This window comes from Apium graveolens, chromosome 8, assembly GCF_009905375.1.
Source record: "Apium graveolens cultivar Ventura chromosome 8, ASM990537v1, whole genome shotgun sequence".
NCBI classification, from domain to species: domain Eukaryota; kingdom Viridiplantae; phylum Streptophyta; class Magnoliopsida; order Apiales; family Apiaceae; genus Apium; species Apium graveolens.
In genome coordinates, this window is record NC_133654.1 from 260,899,262 (window position 1) to 260,919,706 (window position 20,445).

The following is a 20,445-nucleotide window of genomic DNA, read 5'->3' on the forward strand; positions in this document are numbered from 1 at the left end:
ACATATTAACTAAAGCGTTAGCAACACGGAAGTTTGAGAAGATGAGAAGTTTACTGGGAATCAAGAAATTTGGAGATGTTTAGATTAAGGGGAGTATGTTAGGGATTTATTAATCTAAACATATTTATCTTTATGTATTTCAAATAATACAACGTGTATGTTAACTTATAATGTAGACTTAGTCCAGAGCAGTTGCTTATGTTTAGGAGTCTAGTTTGTGTGTGTGGAGATAAACCAGGCCATGTTATCCTAGTTTTTAGTAACTCAGTTGCATCGAGTCTATATGTATTTCACTATTTTCATCATCTGAATAACAAGTTGCAAGCTTTCCATTTAAGTAAATCATACTCCCTCGCTCAGTAGTTTCCAATTGTTTACATTTTTGGGGAAGTGTCCGACACGCATTTTAAGGTGCATAAAAAATATAGTTATGTAATTTATTTTTACAATTTTCTTTTTCTGAATAAAAGTTGAATGTTTTAATTTTTATTCAGAAAAATAAAATTGTAAAAAAAAATTACAGAACTATACTTTATATGCACCTTAAAATGCGTGTCGGACACTCTCTAAAAAATGAAAACAATTGAAAGGGACGAAGGGAGTACATCTTTCTGTTTTATCTTTAACATGAAGAGAATACTGATTAATATCAAGAACAGGTTCATCAGTACTTGAGTTGATGCAGCCATTTCTTGATCTTATGATACATTATTGTAGCAATGCATTCAAATGATATGAGAGCCGAGTTTATATATAGTCACATAAGTCAATTAGTTTATGGTAATTTATTTATACACGTAAATGATTTCTCTCTAAACTGCTGGGAAGTGCAGGAAGCCAAATCAGGAACCAATAAAACCCTTGAGCCCTGACTTTTCTTTAGATATCCTTTCCTACGTATACGTGTTCTAATACCGTGTCCTCTTTGAAAGAAAATCTATACTATTACTAAATATTAAAATTTTGATAATTTTTAAAAATATTATTCAAGTAATATAAGATCGATTCTTTAAGCAAAATATTATTAAAATTATAATTTATAATATATAATGATAAATAAACACCGTGATTATATATATATACTAGGATCTTGTTAATAGAGTTTAAAAAAATGCTAAGTAGTTTAAGATGGCACCAGGGGTAGGGATGGCTGAGAATTGGCTATTGTAAAATTTAAATTTAAATATTTTCGTCTTATTCAAATTTAAATTTGTCGGATTTCGTATTATATTATTTATTTTTCAGGCCGTATCCAAAATTACAAATAATATAGTCAAATTTAATATATATTTTTTGGCAAACAAGTCAAATTTAATATTATTTATACATGTAAAAACTATTATTTATATTTATATAATAGCTAATATTATATAACATTAATTAATAAGTTGTCAAACGGAAGATACTTCGAATAATGGCCCTAAATATCATAATTTGAGGGTAAATGATCGAAAATATCACAAGTTAAAAAAAAATGGCCCTTAATATCACTAACCAACGCAACTTTTGGTTACGTTTATTAATGAGTTCAAACATAATTTTCTTTCTTATTAGGCTTTGAAGTTGGGCCTGCGGACTTTTAAAAAAAGCGCATTTTTTTTCTTCCGTTCCAGGTTCAAAGACGCATTTTTTTAATGCGTTTATCCCATAAACGCATCCTTTAAATGTGTTTTCAAACTTTTAATTTTAATTTTTTTTTATAAAACTTATTTTATATTCTAAAAATAATACACACGTAAATAAAAAATGTGCTTTATATAAACTAAAATAAAAAAATACGTTTTTAAGTGATAAAATGAGCTTTTTTTCCGGATTGTGACCAATACCCTGATACTTCACAGGTTGACATGGTATAAGATAAGTTAATAACATAATATTTGATATTCAAGTACAAATGATTTTTTTTATAAATATGAAAAAGTATATCTTAAATAAAAATTGATATTAAAATAAATAGTTATTATTCAGATAATACATTACTTTAATATCAAATATGTAATGATTTTTTTATAAGTATAATTTAATTTTTTGATATTAAAATATATAAATTATATGTCTTACATCTAAAATATTACTTATAATACAATATTTATTTGTTAGGTTTTAATCAGGTTTCGGATTTGGATTGGATTTCGGAATACTAATCGGGTATCACTTTGATATGTCGTTGAAATCCAAATCCAAATTTAAATCTAAACTTTGGTTCGATATATTCAAAATTTCGAATTTGGATCGGATATCTATCTGATCGAATTAACTTGTTATCCCTAATTAGGGGACGAGGGACACTTCTTTTACTTAATAATATATGTCGACCACTATTGCTTAGCTATAATTTTATAATCATAATTATATAAAATATATTAGTGTTTCCATCTTAGATAAAAATTTTATATAATTATAATTTAGTCAGTAATTCGAGTACTATTGGAGAGTAAAGATGCTCTGACATTGTAAAAATTAGTAAAGATGTTCAACCTCAAACACAGCCAATAAACGAGGAATGTCTGAAAAATAGTGAAGTCCATCGCCCGGCGGCATGGACTTGAAAGAATCTTCTTCCCGGAGAAATATATTATTAAATGAAAATTAATCTAGTTAAATTTTGATAAATAAATAATTTTGAGATCAATTTTTTTTATTTGTGGAGGACAAAAATATGAAATCGAAAAAAAATATTCTTTTAACGAAATTATTTATTTATCGAGTTCATACTATACTTATAATTTGTTTGCACATATATTACATGAATATATATGTTTTATGTTTAATTGTTCCACCGAAATATATTAAAAATAAAATCTTACTTGTAATTTTGAAAAGTGGTGAAATCTGTTCCGGCAAAAGAAAGAATCAAGAAACCTTTTAACTCGATCGGTCTCTCCACACTTGTTCACGTCCCGATTAAAAAACTATACAAATAATATTCCATATTTTTTATTATGACCTTTAGTCATGGAAATACTTGGCATAACGAAGATCAATATTCTAAAATACGGGAATCGAAATTAGTTGATGAAAAAAATTATAGTGATTAGTCATATAATCGGTGATATCTAATCGTATGATTAATCGATATGCTAATCGGACATGTTCAATAAAATATAAAAATACTTAATTTATTAAATTAAATATATTAATTTAAGAAAAAAAAATCAATAATTAATAGAATTATAAAATCGAATGGACAAAACACTTATAACTATTAATCAGGTGATTAAACAGTCAAACCGGTAATATTTTGATCAAAGATGAAAATATATATTATACAAAACATAAAGAAATAAACGTTGCATTCAGCTTCCATCTTCATCAATAATTTTACTTAAACGTACTATTTCCCATTCGGACCCCGGGGAGACCCACTCCCGCAAACTTCAAGACATGAGTCCAGCCCTGCAAATATTACAATGATAATTTCATAAATGAAATATATATATCATATATATATAGTCTTCTATTTCATTTGATTTCTTGGAGTCCATATATATTCTGCAAATAAAATATAGTTTAAATTGTTGCAAAATGTATAAATTTTTAAATGAAATTCTACAAATATCACAATTTTATTAAAAATCTTAAAAATTACATAAATTTTACAAGTATAACGTTACAAAATATATTATTCTATAAAATATAAGTGTTAATGTTGTACAACATATACTTGTAATATATAATAATTGCATGATTTTATTGAATTAATGATTTTTGTGAAACATATTTTACAAAATAACATGTTTTAGAAGATATTTTATTTGCAGAACATAAATCAACATAAATCACTCAGACAACTCCATATAATTTTACTATATATATATGTGTGAAACTAATGAGCATGACTTAGAGAATTTTAAGGGACCTAAAACCATAAACTAATAGTCAATCGAAATACCTCGGCGTATAGAATGTTTGACATCTACAGTTGAAGATGACAAAGAAAGTATGAAGAGAACACCGATGATGAATAGCAAGAGCAAGTACTTGATGATCATTACAGTGGATGCAGTCGCCGGAGCCATTTCTTGTTCTTCTCTAGAAAATTTAACTAACCTGCTTATATACAAAATGCTAGATCTATGGGTTTATCATATTTACTCGGTAGATGTCGGCTTATAAATTTCCTCACCAGTACTGAGAAATTTCCTACTCCAGTACGGAAATATAGAGGTGCCCAGACCTACACGGCATTCATCATTATTGATTGCACTTTATTCTAAAGTTACGTTTGTAGATGACGTATTTAGGAGGACTTTTGAACCGAAACACTGTTCTTTCGGCTGTGTGCCTGTAGTGCTTGAAATTATATACCCCCAAATTTGGTTTGTATAACTCAAATAAAAAAAAAATTAAATATGGTTGGGTGGCTCAATGCATTTAATAAATTTCAAGTAGTTCACTTATTATTTAATTCAAATTGATAATCAATTAATTAAATTTGATCATTCAGTTAAAGTAGATAAATTTCAAGTTGTTAACTCATTATAAATTTACTCAAATTGATAATCAATTAATTAAATTTGATTATTCAGTAAAAGTCAAAAATTGAAATTAAACCAAAAAAAAGTGTTGATGCAGTGTTTGCGTCATTGTGCCCCTTGCGTAAGGTTAGGAATTCGATGCGGCTGTGTGCATGTAGTAGTTGAAATTTTATACTACTACTCAATTTGGTTTGTTTAACTCAAATAAAAAAAGGTTAAATATCATTTAGGAGATTAAATACGTTCAAAAAATTTAATTTGTTTACCTATTATAAATTTAAGTCAAATTAATTATCTACTAATTAAATTTGATCATTCTGTTAAAATCAAAAAATTTAAATTAACCAAAACTAAAAAATTATATTGTAAAAGTATATAGAATTTGTTTTGTACTTCAACATAGTTACTTTAAACTCCCTACTTGCTATTTTAAACTTGTTTTAAAAGTACTTTTGTTTTTTAAGTTTTATCTAACTGTATTTTCGAAAATGATATTTAAAAGATTAAATTTTTAAATTGTTTCATAAAAATTCTTATCTGTAAAAGGAAATTATATAAAAATTATTATGGAAGTTACTGTCAATAAATTCAAAGAATATGGCCAAACTCGGACCTCCTTTGATATTCGACTTCGGCTTTGGCATTGGGTTCAGCATTAGCGTTTTGGCTGTGGACAAGGAAGGACTACACGTACAAGTGAATTTAGGGTTATAGAATTTTGCATAAATTATTTTTAGGGAAATTGACAAATATACCAATTTTAATATATATATTTACAATTCTACTATCTTATCAAAAGTCTTACAAATTTATTATTTTCTTAAACATACACACAATTAAATTGTAAAAATACAATCACTCTATCCTCTTTATCATCCTCATCCTTTGTCACCCTTTCTCACATCTTCTTCCTCCCCCACCCCCAGCCCCAGAATCCAGCTCCTCCACCACCTCCACCCTCAAGTTCGAGGAAGGAGCCTCGATTTGGAGTTATCGAGTTCTATTACTTTGAGAATACAAAGAAAATATATTTGCTAGTCACTAAACTATTTGCTTTTCTGATTTGATTCGAGTTCCTGGACCCAGAAACGACTTTTCACTTCAAATTTTGAGATCTTTTGGCTGGCATTCGTATAATTTTGTTCAAATTGTTGATTTCATGGTTGCTTTTGTGATATTAGTATTGGCTCCGTAGGAGCACTCATTTGCAATCATTTGCGACTTATTTTGCAACTAAATGTAATTTTCAACAGATTTTTTCAAATTTAAAGTTGTGGTTGCATATATGGTTGCTAGCTTGCAGATATAGTTGCAACCATTTTATTTATCCTTCAATTTCACTTGCTTTTCTTACTTTTCAAAACTCGGAAAAAATGAGTAAATTATCCAGGGACTTGGAATTTCGTGGAAAGATATTTTATCAAATAGAATCAGAAATGATTATTTTAATGGTACTTTGAATTTCCACATAATGCAAAAAAATTATTACTTTGCGTGCAAGATCAACATGATCAAGTCTTAGTCGAGATAAAGGATCAAAACTACATTAATATATAAATGTAGATGGTCTTGTAGTTATAATAGGATTAGAGCAAGAAAAATCCATTCACTACAAGAAAATGAGGTTAAATACAACTGATTTAAATTCGACCGGAGCTAAATTCGACCGCATGCGGTCGAATTCTTTGGACACGGCTAAATTCGACCGGCCTCGGTCGAATTAAAACGGTCGGATTTAAACGGTCGTATTTACAATCAATTTTAACCCAAAACGGTTGAAATTAAAACGATCAAATTTAAACCGGTCGAATTTAGCCCCTAAATTCGACCAAATTATTTTTCGGTCATTATCTTACTGTAATCCATAAAGAAATTTAGTTGAATTTAGTAGCTTGAAATATTTAATTAAAATATTTAGTGACTTATTATATTGTCTTAATGTGAATATTGAATCTGTAAAACCGTGTGGATTATCCGTTGAAGCTCAATGTAGATTACTAGTTGAAGTTCAATGTGGATTATCCGTTGATGGAATTATCCGTTGAAGTTCATTGTGGATTATCCGTTGATGCACAATGTGGATTATCTGTTAATGCACAATGTGGATTATCCGTTGATACACAATACGGATTATCCATTGATGGATTTGTTGAGTGCATTATCCATTGATGCTAAGTTCAAATCCTGATGGGCTGACTGTTATATTTCTGGAAATATTCATTAAATGCAATTTAAGTCTGAATATTTATTTTAATTAATGTAATATATTCAGATACGTTTTGGGGTATATATTAATATATATATATATACTCAATTAAACGTAGGGAAGAAGATATACTGTTATCACAGAATCGTGAAAACCCAAGCTGCTTCTTCTTCTCTTTTTCTTTCCTGCAAACATACAGAATATAACATAGTTTTTCTGGGTGAACTAAGCTACAGGTCGTTGTTGAGTGCTACGTATCTGTGGACAGAGTACTCTGAGCTGTTGTATCCTGAAAGCGATATTGCTGCAACCCAACACAGTGTAAGTGGGGTAATAATCTCTTCAAGAATAGTCTAGACTTCTCGAAGCCTATGCGCCTCAGCTGTTCTGGTACTTTCAGATTTGTTAAAACTTCTAATAGAGCTAAGTGTTATGTCCTATCTTTGTCAATTTCAGTTACTAATTTATATCTTGTTGTTTTCCTTTGTGATTTTGTTTCGTTATTTGGTTAACTGTCTGTTCTTGTTAATTGTGATATATGTAACTACCTTATTGTTGCGCGAAGTTTTAATTCTATTTAGAATTATACCCAACACCTATTTGCTTTCTGATGCTACTGGGGTCTAATCGTATTATATGATATATTTATTATATGACATATTTTACGGGTTTTTTTTTGGCTAATTGATATTTTACGAGTTACATGTATTTTGAGGTAAATATTACTCCCTCCGTCCCGGCCATTTGTATACAAATGGTTTGGGCACGGAGAATAAGAAACATAATAAAATAATGTTAGTTTTGTTAAGATAGTAGGATGAGAGAAAACGAAAAAATTTGATTTAGTGAAAAAAAGTATAACGTTGGTTAAAGTGGTGGGACCATTCAATATTTAATGAATAAAGTGAGTGTAGTGAGAGAAAGTAGTGGGTATAGTTGATTTTTATATTATAAAATTTTTACTATTTTTGATAAGTATGAAATGTATAGAATTGAACGGGACATCAAAAAAAGGAAAGTGTATAGAAATGAATGGGACAGAGGGAGTACTAATATTACTTCATAAAATTTTGAATTTATAGGGACTGCAAAACCTAGTGAAGATAATTTATCTTCTTTTTTTCCAACAAATTAGATAAGTGAATTAGCTATAAATAATTCTGTAAATACCAAAATGATATCCAAAATATTTTTAAAATAACAATTATCATGATTTGATTGGATACAAGTTAATTAATAATAATGAATACCTATATTGACATAAATTTCACCAATAACATTTTCCCAAATTACCAACTCATCGGTGCCATATTATTTGGTACCAAATTTTATTACTCAATTTGGTACCTCTAGCCGTGCTTATTAGCTATTCATGTACTCCAATCCTTGGATTCTTTTCATGCTGCATTGGCTTTCCCATTAAAAAAATGCTCAATTAATTAAGCTGACAACGTTCTAGCCGGTGATATCAGTAAAGAAAATATCACTGAAATATTTAATTCGAATAGCAAATGAAATTTTCAATAGAAAGTACGAAAAATAGTACGTTTAGTTGTTTTAATTGGAGTTTCACTTGATATTCCAATAAAAAATAAAACAAAAATAGCATTTTCGTTAAAAATATATACGGATAATATTCGTGGGAGCGTCATACAATTTCCATTCCATCATCCACTACTAGAATTCTGTCAATAGACATCGGTCCTTAGACATCAGTTGCTTAGACGACCGATGTTAAAGTTCTTTTAGACATCAGTTATTTTTAAAATGATGTTACTACGTGTATTAGACATCGGTCGATAAAATAACCGTTGTCGATAGTAATTTAGAAAAATGAAAAACATGAATTAGATATCGGTTTATAGAATAACCGTTGTCAAATTTTTTTAGACATCGGTTTGAAACTACAACCGTTGTTAATGATTAATTTTAAAAAATTAAAAAAAACACGCGTATACTTCCTCCCCCCATTATCTTCAAAATGTTTCCCCCTTAACAACAAAAAATTATTCCCCCCCTTTATTTCCAAATTATTTCCCGAGCACTCTCTCCCAGCTCTCTTCCTCTCCCGTATCTCTCTCTCTTTTTCATCTCTCTCTTTCTCTTCTCTCTCTTTCTCATTCTCTCTCATATGTCTCTCTCTCTCTCCCTCTCTCTTTCTCGTTCTCTTTCATCTCTCTATCTCTCTTACCATAGTTCCATTATTAAAACCCTAATTTATATCATCGTCTCATATTACAAGTAATTAGGATTCTAATTAAACCCTAAATTGTAAATCTTCAATTAATCAAATTCCTTGTGTGAAACCCTAATTTCTCGACGCGGCTTGAATTAGTTTGTTCAATTGTGTTTTGTTTTCTTTATCAAGATTGGGTTTTCAGTGTACTTACTTTTTAATGGTTTGTTCAACAGGTTTAGAAACATCACTACCCATCTCAAATCTTCTAGACTCATGGTATTTTCATGTTTTTGAAGCAAATATCAGTATTCATGACTTACTCTTGTTGTTTGTGAATCTCTATGTTTATAAAGTAGTCAAAGGGTTTTAATGCTCTTTCTTAATTACAAGTCTTTTTTATGTCATTTTTATTCTCGATACATGCGATTATGTATCTTTGTTTTTGTTAATATTAATATTCTTTAATATTAATATTCCTTTGTTGTTTGTTTTCGCTTTATATATGTTTTTATTAATCCAAGTAGCATATTTTGCTACTGCACAGAGTGTTCGTGATTCACTTATCGTTAACTAGAATACGACATATGATTTCTATGAAAAGGTGAATGTAAAGCAAGCATACTACTTGTCCATGGAATTTCTACAGGTTAGATGCTAGTCCACCTTGCTGTCAAGTGTTTGAGTCATATTGTTATTGTTGCCTTGTCGGCTTGGTAGTAGTAAATGTTATTTTAGCGATAACTTGTCAATTTTGAGTATGATCTCTTATGGATGAACTACTAATGTTGCATCTATTGTTTTTTTTAATTAGGGTAGAGCACAACAGGTAAGATTTCAGCTACATTATTGTTTTCATGCTTTTGCCAAATATTTGCTTAGGAAAATTGCAACCAATTTGAAGTTACCAGTTTTGCATCGAAAGTGAAAGGTGGAGCTATTTGACAACAGTTTGCATCGGAAGTGAAAGGTATAGCTATTTGACAACAATTCTCTATAAATCTGATACTACATTGTAGTATGGAATTTTTTTTGACAGACTAGGTGTTTAGTTTTAATAAAGTGCACTATGTTGTACCTAATTATCGTTATGTTCACTCAGGAGTAAATATCACCACCTATCCTGGCATTTGAAAAGATAAAGAAAATATTTCATCAATAGCTACAAGTTCGCTGACAATGGTCCGAGAATTTGTCTAGAGTAGATATTTACTAATGATGATGCTATAGTGGTGCATCCAGAAAAGTGTAAATGATTATCAAAATGATTGGGATTAACACCCAAGTTAAGTAAAAATTTACAATAGGTTTAATGTCCGCTGTGGATGTTGATGCGCCGGAGAATGCTACTTGGATTGATAGATATCTTGGTATCATAGAGTTTGCTGGTATTATTGTATGGATTCTACATCAGGTTTGTAATTACATAATTGACAAGTACAATCAGACTCTGTACATTTCTATCAGTCAAAACATGTTTATCCGTATCTTTGTAAATAGCTTTATATTTAATCCCTCTGTTTCAAGTTTACATCTTGTTTTCATAATTGTTGATCACAGGGTAACAAACTCGAATCTTTGACTAATTGATTACTGATATAATTTATAGGAGATAGATAGGTACCGGTGGTTGCTAATTAGTACTGCAGGAAGCACAAGTTCTATCTCTAACTTAGTCTTCCATTTGATGATATAAATAATTAAAGAAATTATTTTTAGCAAAAGAATTCTATCTTTCCTTCATTACTATAGATAAATCTAGTGTACATGAGTTATATTTCCGATCTCGTGCAGTTAGAAAACAAGGACGGATCAGCACACACTGATTTTATACCTGAATCAGAACCAGCTATGAGCCATGCCATTGCAAGAGCAGCTTCTGGAATGTCTTCTCCAAGATATAACTCTGAATTTTACAAGAATCCCAAGGTTTTTTAAACTTCTATATATACCTCAGTGTAATGTAAATCACTCTTTTCCCATTTGTATCCTACTTTACTAAATCTCTAACTACGCATGTCCAGGATATGTCAGGGTCATTTCGTTGGGCACCCTTTCTTGCTTTGCAGTCTTCAAACTCATTTTTTACTATGCTTCTGCTGCTATCAAAATACAGAATGAAGAGTGTTCCCGTGGTTGACCTTGGGGTAGGAAAGATCGAGAATATTATAACCCAGCCCGCTGTTATTCACATGTTAGAGGAATGTGCTAGTCTGCAATGGTTTGAAAGTTGGGGTACTAAAAAACTTTCAGAACTTGGTCTTCCTCTGATGACGCCTAATCGCGTTGTGAAGGTACTATCACTTGCAATACATATACATGTATCTTTATGATTCAATAGATAAATGACCATGATATATATATTATCTATCATGTAAGTAAGATTAAGGTGGGTTGGTTTAAATCTGGTCAGGGCTTTCCCGACCAGATTTAAAATACGGACAGGGCTAAAAATATGATTTAGGGTTGAGAAAGATCATCGATTATAATATAATGCGCAAAATACAGCCATATTTACCTCAGATACTGGTCGATTACATAAATTTTTTGCTATAATTAATTGGGAACACACCACTTTTTGCTTCATTGATCAGTATCTGGACTGCTGGACATATAAATGAGGACGTCGTCTGAACATTAACGCAATAAACAGAAAGGACACCATGTCTCACTGTACCTGCTTGATCTCTGAGGGACATATGTTCTTTTATTCTTTTTACTTCACTATTTTCTTTTATGTGGGTATTTATTTTGATCATTGGAGGCTTATCTAGCTAATTTGAAGCAGAATTAGTGACATTATGTCAGTTGTTTTCCCCTTCCAAAAATAACCAAGATTTGCAAGGATGCTAAACTTTTTATTTTATCTAGCTGATGATGTATTTGGTACTGTGAGTATTGGCATGGACTTGCTAGACTGGTGTTCCTGCTTCTAATTGCAGTGGTAGAGCAACCATGTTCCTATGTTGTTTAATTTTTAATTTTCAATAATGTGATAATTTAGGTGTTTAATCATATAAGGCCTCTCTGCTAGTTTTAACAGACATTAGTAACTTATATGTTACCTTCTTTTGTTTATCTCATTCATAGGTTTTAAAGATCTCAAGATTGGATGGGGTGAAAAGGTTAAAAGTTATTGTCATTGCTCAAGAACATGAAGAACAAGAAGACTAGCCAGCATCAAAGGGGCTGGCTTGAGTACTAGGAGTATGGTTGATTTTATACATTGAGATTAGTTGTACTTATCACGGGAATAGTTTTTTTTAGAAAGATAGACGTATTGGAGATTAGTTGTACACTTTGAGAATTTGTTGATCTTGAATTCAATTGGTTAATAATATATATGTATTGGTTGAGTTTTGAAAATTAAGTTTTTTTTCAGTATCGTAGTTAATGCATGGTCTAATATTCTATGTTAATATAGGGATATCAGTACAGGGCAATAACATCAATTCTAGAATAAACAACCGATGTCTATTTTTGAAATTAACATTGGTTATATTAAAGAAAATGATGTTAAAATAGGCTTTTAACAACGGTTACATATATATAACCGATGTCTAATCTGATATCTGACATCAGAAGTTTTCCAGAACCGTTGTGAAAGTCTGTCTTAGACATCGGGTAAAAACCGATGTCTATGAAAAATTATATTTAACATCAGTCGCGAAGACATCATACATTTTTTACATAGACATCGGTTTTTAACCGATGTCTAAGGTGTTTTTTCTAGTAGTGATCAAAGCATCAACATTTTACACCAACATTCTATACTTGAATGCATGATTATGATTAGACAAATCCAAATAAAATCTCGTTATATATTATTAAACACTTTCTTTGCAAGAAAAAAATTACATATATTTACTGGCTAATGAACTACTCTCTCTGTACCAGCCATTTCTTTACATTTTCATTTTTGAATGTCTTATCCAATTCTTTACATTTCAAAACTTATCAAAAATAGTCAATGGTCTCACCACTTTCCTACTTATCTTTATTTTTCACACTATTTTTACTCTACTATATCCTTTTTATACATAAAAAATCAACGGGTTCCACCACTTCATCCACTTTTTCTTTCTTTTTTTCACTACTTTATACATATTTCTTAACTTCCGTGTCCAAACCAAACGTAAAAAATTGGTCAAGACGGAGGGAGTAGTAATGAAGATGATTTCGCATATGAAATTAATTAGGCTAAAGTAGAGAAGTCTGATGAGATTATATTTCAGCTGTATCAACAACAAACTACTGTAAATTGCACTAAAAATTCCCTGTACATAAATGATAAAGCTTAGAGTGCTTAATAATTAATTAATCCATAACTTAATTAATATTGTTGTGCAAAGTAGTTCTATTTCGCAATGACAAAAAATTATTTAAGCCAAGTAAGAATTTTAGTACTTCTACTTGGGAACTATTCATCCTGTGCGTATAATAAAGATGCACATAACTCCACCGAGCAAGGATATTTGACCGGACCTGAAAAGCCCGCGATCAAAGCCCGCCGGGGCTTTCTTCCGGAGTAGCGCCGGGACCTCTCTGAGAACCACTTCCCCCGACCCCAGCAGCACTCCTCCCTGCAAGTTGGAAAACAAAATTGTAGAAAAATGTAATATAATTAATATACTTTTCATCTATAAATATATAATAGATGATTTAATTATGAGTAAAATAGTTAGTCCATATCAGCATCTATAATACTCCCTCTGTCCCATCCATTTCTTTACAGTTACTATTTTGGGTCGTCCCATCCATTTCTTTACATTCCAAAAATAGTAAACTTTTAATAATATAAAACACTATTACACCCACTAACTTCCTCCACTCTCTCAAATCTATTATTAAATAGTAATAGGTCCCACTACTTTAACCACTTTTCATCAATTTTCATTACTTTACTTACTTTTATATATATATATTGGTCTCCGTGCCCACCAGAGATGTAAACATCCTGATGGGACGGAGGAAATATACATGATGGCCTGTTTTATAGACTTCAATCAATGGTAAATTTAGATTGTTAGTTGCACGGAGAGGGAGAGAACATTACTTGGGTAACCGAAAACAAGCTTGCGTTCCACCAAATGTTTAGAATGAACCGGTTGAGATGATAAAATTTCATGATGAAATAAAGAAATTGTGAAGAGAAGAGTGATAAGTAACAAGACCAGTTTTATTGCTTGAGTATTTACTGAAACCATTTCTTTGCTTTGGCTCATAAGAATCTCTGCATCTATAGATATATATGAAGAATTTCATCTACTAAGTTATTTTGTGTCTCTATTCAAAGTCGTCTAACTTGATTTACGAAATAAGATCGCTACACTAGAAATTCAATTGATGGGACATTGAGTAGTTAAATTAATTGACTTGGACGAGATATGCTCTGAAATTCTTCCAGCCCAGCTAGCAAATACTCAACTTATTCAATGTTTCTTTTATTACGTTTTGTACCGGAGGATGCGTACATGGTATACCATGTTGGACCCTTTGATATTTGTTGATGGTTGTTGTAGTCATATATAAAAAAAATATAATAATGGTGCCTATTTATAATATCAATCAAATATAACCCAACCTAATCAACTTTTACCTCATCAAAAGTTTTCTTTCTGAGGCTACCCTGGTATTAGTTGTATAGGTAACACAATTCTATCATGACTTTTGAATATTTTTTTACCCCACTTTCAACTAATTTAATTAGTGATGAGTAACAAAAGTAATTACACCTACCTTTAGAATTTAATCAGCAATTAAACAACATTATTAAATAATAATTTTCCCATGAATTTTTATTCTATTTTATTAATCAGTCATTAAGGATAGTGCATGGTAAAGAAAAAACGTAACCACTGACATAAGCCAATATTCATGTCTGCAGTCACGCTTGCATGATTCCTCGTTACTTTTTCAAAGCCAAGGGGTTGCTTGCTAATTTTTTAATAAAAAAAATAAAATGGAGTTAAATTATATTTATCCCATTTTTGAAGTGAAAATTTTGGAATGAAAGTTTGTCAAATTTACATTTATTAACACTTATTTTTGTCTCTTTTAAAAATTTGGGAGCACAAATTTGGGAGCACGATTACGGAGGAAAGTGAAACCATTTTATTTATCCTTCAATTTCACTTGCTTTTCTTACTTTTCAAAACACGGAAACAATGAGTAAATTATCCAGGGACTTGGAATTTCGTGGAAAGATATTTTATCAAATAGAATCAGAAATGATTATTTTAATGGTACTTTGAATTTCCACATAATGCAAAAAAATTATTACTTTGCGTGCAAGATCAACATGATCAAGTCAAGATATAGTCGAGATAAAGGATCAAAACTCCAATATATAAATGTATATGGTCTTGTAGTTATAATAGGATTAGAGCAAGAAAAATCCATTTCAAACGTATAGCTATACACTTGATCTTATAAATGAATAAATAAATATCTATCTTATATTTATGATTAAAAATAATTATAATTATTTTTATCATATCATTATATAAATATAAATAAATTTATGTAGATTTGTTTTAATGAAATTTTGGAGTGAGAGACAAAATTTTACTAAAATTGAAAATATTTGCTTTTAAAATAAAATTAACATTTTATTTGAAATCCTATTTTGACATCAAAATACACTTTTTGGTCTAAAATTATAATAATATTTAGAGTCATTTTAGTGTTAGTATTGAACGTGATCTTATTAAGAAAATAAAATTAAAGAGATTGATTTGGATTGCAAATTTATGTTACATGCAATGTAGAGTGGATGTAAACTAATATTAAAGAGGTTCTGATGCGGAGCATGATATTTAATTATTTATATGCATTTATTATTAATTGAGGATAATTATTTTTCGAATAAGCGGAGAATCATGAATGAGCGTCATGTGCTAACATACTTGTTCTTTTTTTTATCGTAGGTAACTCGCAGCCGCTACCGGTGCCTACTGGGTAAACCCTACAGGCTCACGCAATATGACATACTTGTTCTCCTGAAGACAAACACGGCTTTGTACTGATTTACATTTATTATTAAAGGGATTTTTTGTTTCACGCATCTAGGATTTCATTTTCTTGTTGAATTTGGTTTTTATGTAATTTCCTATTCAGTATAGATTTTTATTTAATTTCCTTTATGGGTTAGGTTTTTGATGGGTTTTCAAGTTGGACTTAAATATTAGCTATGTAGCTGATTTTGAATCCGATTGGGTTTCATAGTGGGCTTGGGTTATTTTCATAACCTATATATACTCCTATATTTTAATCTTTTGAGACACATAATTTTATGAGATTAAAATTGTGAGTTTATACTTGTAAACCTTTGAAAGTTGGTGGTCAATTCCTTTATACTTTCCTATCTAGATTTTGTTTAGTTTTTGGGTGATTAAATTCTTTAAGAAATCTAAACAAATCGATCATTTAGGTTTTTTTTCTTGGTGATCAAATTTATAGAAGCAAGCTAAAGCAATTTTTCCGTAACAGATCTGATCTACATAGAAAATATATATCATCTAATGATGTATGAGTATCATGTGCTCATAAACATGTTCTCATGAAAATAAACATGGTTTTGGATTGATCTACATTCATTAGTATTCGTGAGAATTAGTTAGACAGTATTACAAGACCAATAGTCAGTTTAATTACCAAAGGGTTGATCTATTGGATTGGGCTGGTTATTATATATTAAGTGGATTTTGGCTTACAAATTTTTACCTTTCACTTAAAAGGGTTTTTCTTATTTTAAGCATCTAGGATTTCATTTTTTAGTTGAAATTGGTTTTATGTAATTTCCTATTAAGAGTAGGTTTTTATGTAATTTTCCTTATGGATTAGGCTTTTATGGGTTTTTAAGTTGGACTCAAATATTAGATACGTAGCGTATTTTGAATCTGATTGGGTTTCCCAAAAGTCTAAGGTTATTTTCCTAACCTATATATACCCCTGTATTGTAATCTTTTGAGACAGAGAATTTTATAAGATTAAAATCGTGAGTTTATACTTGCAAATATTTGAAAGTTGGTCGTTAATTCCTTTATACTTTCTTATCCAGATTTCGTTGAGTTTGTGGATGATTAAATTCTTTAAGCAATCTAAACAAATCAATCCTTTAGTTTTGTTTCTTGGTGATTAAATCTTTTATAGAAGCAAGCTAAAGTTATTTTTACGCAACAGATCAGATCTACATAAAAAAATATATCAGCTAGTTCTTTGCCGAAAATATAAGGAGAAGGTGTTTGTATGTAAATTGGTGGCTGAGATTGTCTTAGGATTAGTGGTGGCCCTTTTTAACTCTCAATTTATAACCCCTTTCGATGTTCCTACATACCCTTTATATAGGAATCAAGTATGACGTAGTTCTTGGAAAACAAGAAATCTAATGGGATTATAATTCTTATTCAAGGGCCCAATAGAAAACCTTCCAGAATTCTTCTTCCGCTAGGTTTAAGAATGTCGAACTATGAGGCCCAACTACGAAGGCCCAAAACTCGTTCGTATTCGTAGGATTTCACGGATAATGCATCTTCTTGCGCAAAGATAACACTCTGTCACAGTTATCTCCCTTAATATACGAACGCAGGTACAGGCATAGTTCACCCGAAATGCCAAGCACGTCCCTGTCCCCCAAATGAGAATAACCCACCAGATAGTAGGACAGGTGATCCCAAGCTCTTGGATGAAAAGTACAGGATGACTCAAAAATTCTCCAATGAGGTCACCTATTAAATGCAAGAATAGAGCTCCCAAATCATACATCAATGTTAACCCCGCATTCTCAAGGAGGACACACGTTGAATAAAGGAGGAGTACTTCAATCATCAAGCATACCCCTTTATACCTTCAAACTTTTCACGGACCACCCCCTCCCTAACCGAGTCAAGCTTTCTTCGAAGAGTACCAACAACGAATATGTTAGTGAAAATAATCTTCATTACTCCTTCCATGCTTGCCTCGCCCTGAAATTGCTCTTTTTTCCTTGTCCTAGGTGAGGATAAGCCCAACTATCCAAATGAATCTAAAATTATACATCTTCCTAGGCCAAGACACGTCTTCACTCTATAGACACATTTCGCCTCATACTGTAGTCCGACACACAACTAACCCAAACCATATTCACCCAATGAGGGGGTGTTCTACCCCTAAGGCACGTCCTCCTCTCATGCATTGCAGCCTAAAATCTAATTTTTCATCCTTTATCTCATATTGATCCCAGTTGATCCGAATTTGATCCGAAATGATCAAATGCCAAATTTTGGCTATAACAACTACCCCAAATTTCATATTAAATTTTGTAGCTGATTTTTTTTAATCACATATAAAATATATTTCTATTTTTAAAATTATTTCATCAAATCATATTTTTTAACAAAAAAAATATTTAAATTTTATTTTATAATCTCTCTAATAGTATCTCTATTAGTAATTTTAAAATATCAAATTTGAAGAGCATAAATTAAAAAAGAAAAGACAAACAAGTCGTCTTTTTGAAAAAAATTATATAACTTTAGTAGAAGTTAACAAACGTGAAATATTCAACTATTATTAGCTACAAGGACAATTTCCACCAAATTACAAAAGATGCAATTTCTTCCTCTAGGTGGCATCAAGGATGTACTAGAAGTCATGTGTGCCTATATATATGAATGCATCAAGGATCGAAGTTATTAATATGCTATCATAATCGTAGTATAACAGTACTACGATTGTATAGATAATTGCTAAGTAATAAGATCAAAAGATGGCTTCAGTGGCAGCCTCTTTCTCTGTGCTATTGACAGTCATCGGTCTTCTCTTCATGCTTTCTTTGTCATTTCAAGCAACTTATGGCGACATTTCATCATCTCCACTGGTTGATACTAATTACCATTCAGGAGGGCGCATGCTGGTGTACGGAATCCAAAGTAATTTGATTAATCTTTAATTCTGACTTTGAGCCTACAAGCACTCGTCAATTTTAATTTTTAAGTTTTGAATTTCTTACAATATTATATTATTAACTCACTCCAATTTGTAGGGCGGATCACTGCTGCGGTTGACCCAAGTGATTCCAGTAGAGCTGGTGGTGGGGGGAAGTGAAAAAAATTAATCAGGATACAACTTTATATGAGAACTATGTAACTCGAAATAGTGAATAAACAGAATAATTTCTTGCTCATGCTTGTAGCAATTAGCAACTCTACATCGTCCGATCAATGTTAATAAAGATGCTCCGCGCAGTTGGATAGTACGTGTTTCTACGCAGTATAAATTTACTAACGAAAATTAAAAAAAATGAATTTTAACACATAAAACCTAACACTAGCAACATATATACAAGGATTTGTTATTATTTTGCACGATGCAACTAGCTACAAATTTACGAGAAACAATAGAACTACGTCCACGAATTGGTTCGAATGATAATATCTTTCCCAGAATATTTAGCATCAGGAGATGAAGATGATAACTAAAGTATGAAGAGAAGACTGATGAGTAGCAAGAGCACGCTGATCATTACAATAGATGCACCCACCGTACCCATTTCCTGTTCAAAATGGTAATTCTACCATCAAAATACATGTGGAAAAAAGAAACCAACTTGGATTTAGAGGTCCCTTGACCTAGACTTGGAATTAGTGGTCGAAGTTTTTTAATTCAATTTTGTTTCTATAAATTAAAATTTAAAAATTGTTGAACTTGAATGGGGGTTCTCGATTCGGTTTTTATTCAAAATATTACATGATATATTTTAATAGCTTATACAGTGCATATATATTATTAATCCATAATTAAGATTTACATGCGAAGTAGTTTTCTATTTCGTAATGACAAAATTTATTTAAGCGAAAGTATACGAAATCTTGTAATTCTGCTTGGAAAATTAAATATATCTAATGCGAATTCTAGAAATGCAAAAAAAGTTAATCCGATAATGATTAAATCATATTTAGACAAGCCCGCAATCAGAGCCCACCAGGGCTTTCTGCAACCGGTTCGGAACCAGGACCTATATAAGAACCACTTCCCGTAACCCAAGCAATACTCCGCCCTGCAAATTGCAAATCTGTTATTTTGAAATATAAAGAATTGGATGGAATATCCCAAAAAGAAAAGTGTAAAAAAATGGTTGGGACGGAGGGAGTAATATATATAAATAAAAGAATAATGTCTTGTACTCCCTCGGTCCCCTTGATTTCACTACGGTTACTATTTGCACGCATTTCGAGACCTCTATAAAATATAATTTCGTAATATTTTTTAATTTTTTTTTTCGAATAAAAGTTTAAACATAAAATTTTTATACAGAAAAGAAAATTTTAAAAATATAATGGAGTTATACTTTAAATGAGTATTGAAAAACGTGATAAAAAGTGAGGTAAAGAATTTAATGGGATAGAGAAAGTAAGTTTTAACTAAATTATTTTGCGTTTCTATCCAAAGTCTTCTCACTCGATTGACTTGGGCTAGATATTTTCTGAAATTCTTCTAGCCCAGCTAGCAAGTACACAATTTTTCCAATATTTCATTTATAACCTTTTGTAAGTACATAATATGGTCCTGTACATAATATGGTCCTGACTCCTGAGTGGGCAATA

The 20,445-nt window shown here is 30.8% G+C and overlaps 1 protein-coding gene and 2 long non-coding RNA genes across 4 annotated transcripts; 2 read left to right on the forward strand and 1 right to left on the reverse strand.

The window, feature by feature from the left end:
• Positions 1-3,171: 3,171 nt before the first annotated feature.
• Positions 3,172-4,116, reverse strand: LOC141678713 (uncharacterized). Its single transcript, XR_012557874.1, has 2 exons — positions 3,893-4,116; positions 3,172-3,396 (listed from the first exon to the last, which is right to left on the reverse strand). It is a non-coding gene; the product is annotated as an uncharacterized LOC141678713 (long non-coding RNA).
• A 5,429-nt stretch (positions 4,117-9,545) lies between these two features.
• LOC141676653 (SNF1-related protein kinase regulatory subunit gamma-1-like) lies at positions 9,546-12,106 on the forward strand. 2 transcript variants are annotated; one of them, XM_074482348.1, is made up of 4 exons: positions 9,546-9,830; positions 10,655-10,789; positions 10,885-11,154; positions 11,951-12,106. In XM_074482348.1, exons 2-4 carry the CDS (start codon positions 10,712-10,714, stop codon positions 12,032-12,034), a joined length of 432 nt encoding a protein of 143 aa, XP_074338449.1. In that variant the 5' UTR covers positions 9,546-9,830; positions 10,655-10,711; the 3' UTR covers positions 12,035-12,106. The 2 variants fall into 2 exon arrangements, with proteins under 2 accessions (XP_074338449.1, XP_074338448.1); XM_074482347.1 differs by lacking the exon at positions 9,546-9,830 and having other exon boundaries at positions 10,489-10,789.
• Positions 12,107-18,432: 6,326 nt separating this feature from the next.
• On the forward strand, positions 18,433-19,097 carry LOC141678542 (uncharacterized). Its single transcript, XR_012557782.1, has 2 exons — positions 18,433-18,771; positions 18,885-19,097. It is a non-coding gene; the product is annotated as an uncharacterized LOC141678542 (long non-coding RNA).
• The last annotated feature ends 1,348 nt before the right edge of the window (positions 19,098-20,445 follow it).

Excerpts from the sequence above, each read along its gene's own strand:
- LOC141676653 (XM_074482347.1), top strand. The coding sequence starts at position 10,628 with ATGAGTTATATTTCCGATCTCGTGCAGTTAGAAAACAAGGACGGATCA. Across the intron at positions 10,790-10,884 it reads AATTTTACAAGAATCCCAAG|GATATGTCAGGGTCATTTCG; the intron begins GTTTTTTAAACT and ends ACGCATGTCCAG. Across the intron at positions 11,155-11,950 it reads CGCCTAATCGCGTTGTGAAG|GTTTTAAAGATCTCAAGATT; the intron begins GTACTATCACTT and ends TCTCATTCATAG.